The sequence below is a fragment of the Triticum dicoccoides genome, chromosome 4B, assembly GCF_002162155.2.
Source record: "Triticum dicoccoides isolate Atlit2015 ecotype Zavitan chromosome 4B, WEW_v2.0, whole genome shotgun sequence".
In the NCBI taxonomy this organism is placed as follows: Eukaryota; Viridiplantae; Streptophyta; class Magnoliopsida; order Poales; family Poaceae; genus Triticum; species Triticum dicoccoides.
Window position 1 is genome coordinate 8,783,429 of NC_041387.1, and position 2,721 is coordinate 8,786,149.

General features: G+C 50.0%; 1 protein-coding gene across 1 annotated transcript; it reads left to right on the forward strand.

Annotated features, from left to right (window-relative positions):
* Nucleotides 1-57: 57 nt before the first annotated feature.
* Nucleotides 58-2,394, forward strand: LOC119292410. The gene is made up of 2 exons (XM_037571261.1): nt 58-1,345; nt 2,104-2,394. Exons 1-2 carry the CDS (start codon nt 58-60, stop codon nt 2,118-2,120), a joined length of 1,305 nt encoding a protein of 434 aa, XP_037427158.1. The 3' UTR covers nt 2,121-2,394.
* Nucleotides 2,395-2,721: the final 327 nt, after the last annotated feature.

Sequence of the window (2,721 nt, forward strand, 5' to 3'; positions counted from 1 at the left end):
AACCTGCATCGGAGAGGAGCGGATCGGAAGAGCTTGATGGCACTCGATCTGGGATCCATGTTCCTAGACCTAGCTGCAGCTGCTGCTGCTTACGGCCGCCTCGACGAGGACGACGACGCCCACGCGAAGCCTGACAAGAGTCCATCACAGGATTCTCCGTCCCTGAATCCCCCTGCTTATGGCTACCCCGACGGCGGCGGCGACCAGCCACGCTTCGTCTTCGTCGAGCCGTGTGCCTACTTTGCCGACCGCCGCAACGCCACCACCGCCGGCTGCAGCATGGACGGCCTCCGTCTCCGGGGGGACATCGAGGTCACCTTCTGCACCGTCCAACCACCGCAGGTCTCCTACCTCTGCGTCCACACCACCGCCACCGACCACACTGTGTTCGCCGTCCGGCCTAATATAGTTGCCACAGAGACTGACGGCGGCCTCGTCCTCCTATGCGTCGCCGTCGGCGACCGCCCATCCGATGCCATGTTTCGCCACAAACGACACTACTTCGTCTACGACGCCAGCGTCCCCGAGCTCAAGCACATCAAGCAGCCCGGCGACGACCACCCAGTCAACGAGCGGTCGTTCGCCATTGTGCGCAAACCTGACCGCAGCTACGTCCTCGCCGCACAAGCCGGTGTGTTCTTCGGATACCGCAACCCTTCTGCTCACCTCTGCCTGTATAACTCCGGTACCAACTCCTGGAGCAAACTGCGGGTGAATGTCGATTCAGTCCCCTACGACGAGTTCATCACATACAATGCATTCACCGTCGGAGGAGATAAAGGCACAGTGGCCTGGGTAGATCTCTCACATATGATCATCTTCTGCAACGTGCTGGACAAACGCCCCAAGCTTCGTTTCCTAAGACTACCGATCCAGCCGACGAATGCAGGTGGATTGCCGGCTGTTCGGGACGTCTCGGTCCTTGATGGCTTCATCAAGATGGTCGAGCTGCAGCACCGTGCCAATGGTTGGAAGGCCACAATATGGAGCATCAAGACTGGTATCTTCTCCAAAATGGCTTGGCGCGTCGATTACCAGTTCGATTCGTCTGATATACCCGAACCGTCGCTGCCTAAGCTGAAGCTCCCTGAAGGTGTCACGGCTCAGCCTACCTTGTCGACTCTCCATATTGGCCTGCCCAAGCTGAGCCTGCCAGATGATGGAATTCTTTATTTACTAGCCAAGATTGACTACCGTGACAGGCAGCACACAGCGTGGGTGCTTGCTGTTGACATGAAGAACAAGACTGTCCAGAGAGTGGCCGGGTTTAGCCCTAAGAGGGCTATTGGTTTATGCAGGGGCTACGATTCAAGTACAATCTCCAAATATCTCAAAGTTGCTTCAGGTAACTTTTTCCACCGCTGCCTTACCATCTGCCACTTCCTGTGCATGCTAAATTATATTACCAGATTAATTAAAACAAGTTCTTCATGGTGGAGAGAGGGAGGGGGGGCTGTATCATCATATCAATCACACACAGACATTTTAGGGTCTAGGGTGGATACTCTGAGTTCAACCGAAATAAGATATGCTAGTTAGGTCAATGGTACTCCCTCCGTTCGAAAAAGCTTGTCCCTTAAATGAATGTATCTACCACCAAGTCAGTGCTAGATACATTCATTTGAAAGACAAGCTTTTTCGAGCGGAGGGAGTACGTACCATTCATCTGAAGACATTTCTAGGATCGGTGACGTCTAGCGCTGCTGATTTGGGAATACCATGCTGAGGTGTTGAAGACATTATAGTATATAGATACACACCGGCAACATACAAATCTAGCATGTGGTGGAAGCAGATATACGGCCAATACTCAAGTAAAATGCTAGCATTTGGGAACCACTGAAATTCTCCCCAGAGCAATTACCTTTTCCTGTGACACATTTCCACTTGGGTGTTGCTGGATTCTACTACTATAAACTATTTACTTGTAGATCAGCTCTACATCTTCTAACAAGTCTGAACTATTTCAGCTTTCCGTTTCACAAGGAAGCCCAAATTAAGTGGTGGTTATATATTAGGGCTGCGCTATGTAGTCGTTTATGGATCAGCTTCTTGTTTCTTCCCAACAATTACTGAAGACTTGTGCTAAATTTGATGCGCCAGGTACAAAAGAAAATTAATATCGAAAGGACCAGAGATGCCATTACTACGATGCAAGTAGGATCTCCAGAAATCTCCAAACAAGCTAGCTAGCCAGGGAATCCATATGATTGCCGGGACAAGAAGGCGCAGCTGCAGTGTGCATGATATATGGTGTTGGGCGGGCCGATGATTAATCCGGGTGTGGTATGAGATGAGCAAGGCTAGTGATTCCCTGGCATATCAAGTTAGAACTAATATATAATCTTTTAGATAAAAGACCTTACATTAGTTTACAGAGGAACACTTCTTAGAAATGCAGTACAATATGCGTTGCCCTTTTGATTGCTGCAGGGTGTCTGTTGTCATGTCTTGTGCACAGATATGCAGGACAACTTGCTGCACGTACGTTTGATGTTTATTAGGTGGTGGCGTGGACTTTATTTCTCGACGATTTGATGTTTACTAGGATTTTCATATAGGCTTGCTTGCTGAATTAATTAACCAAGTGATGTTGGGATCATAGCGCGCGGACGTGCAACATGAAGTAAGTCTCACGGTGCGATCAACGCCTCCAGAATCACGGTGCGATCTATCGTCATCTGGGGAAGCTACGAGGAAGCTATCGTCATCTGGGGTGAC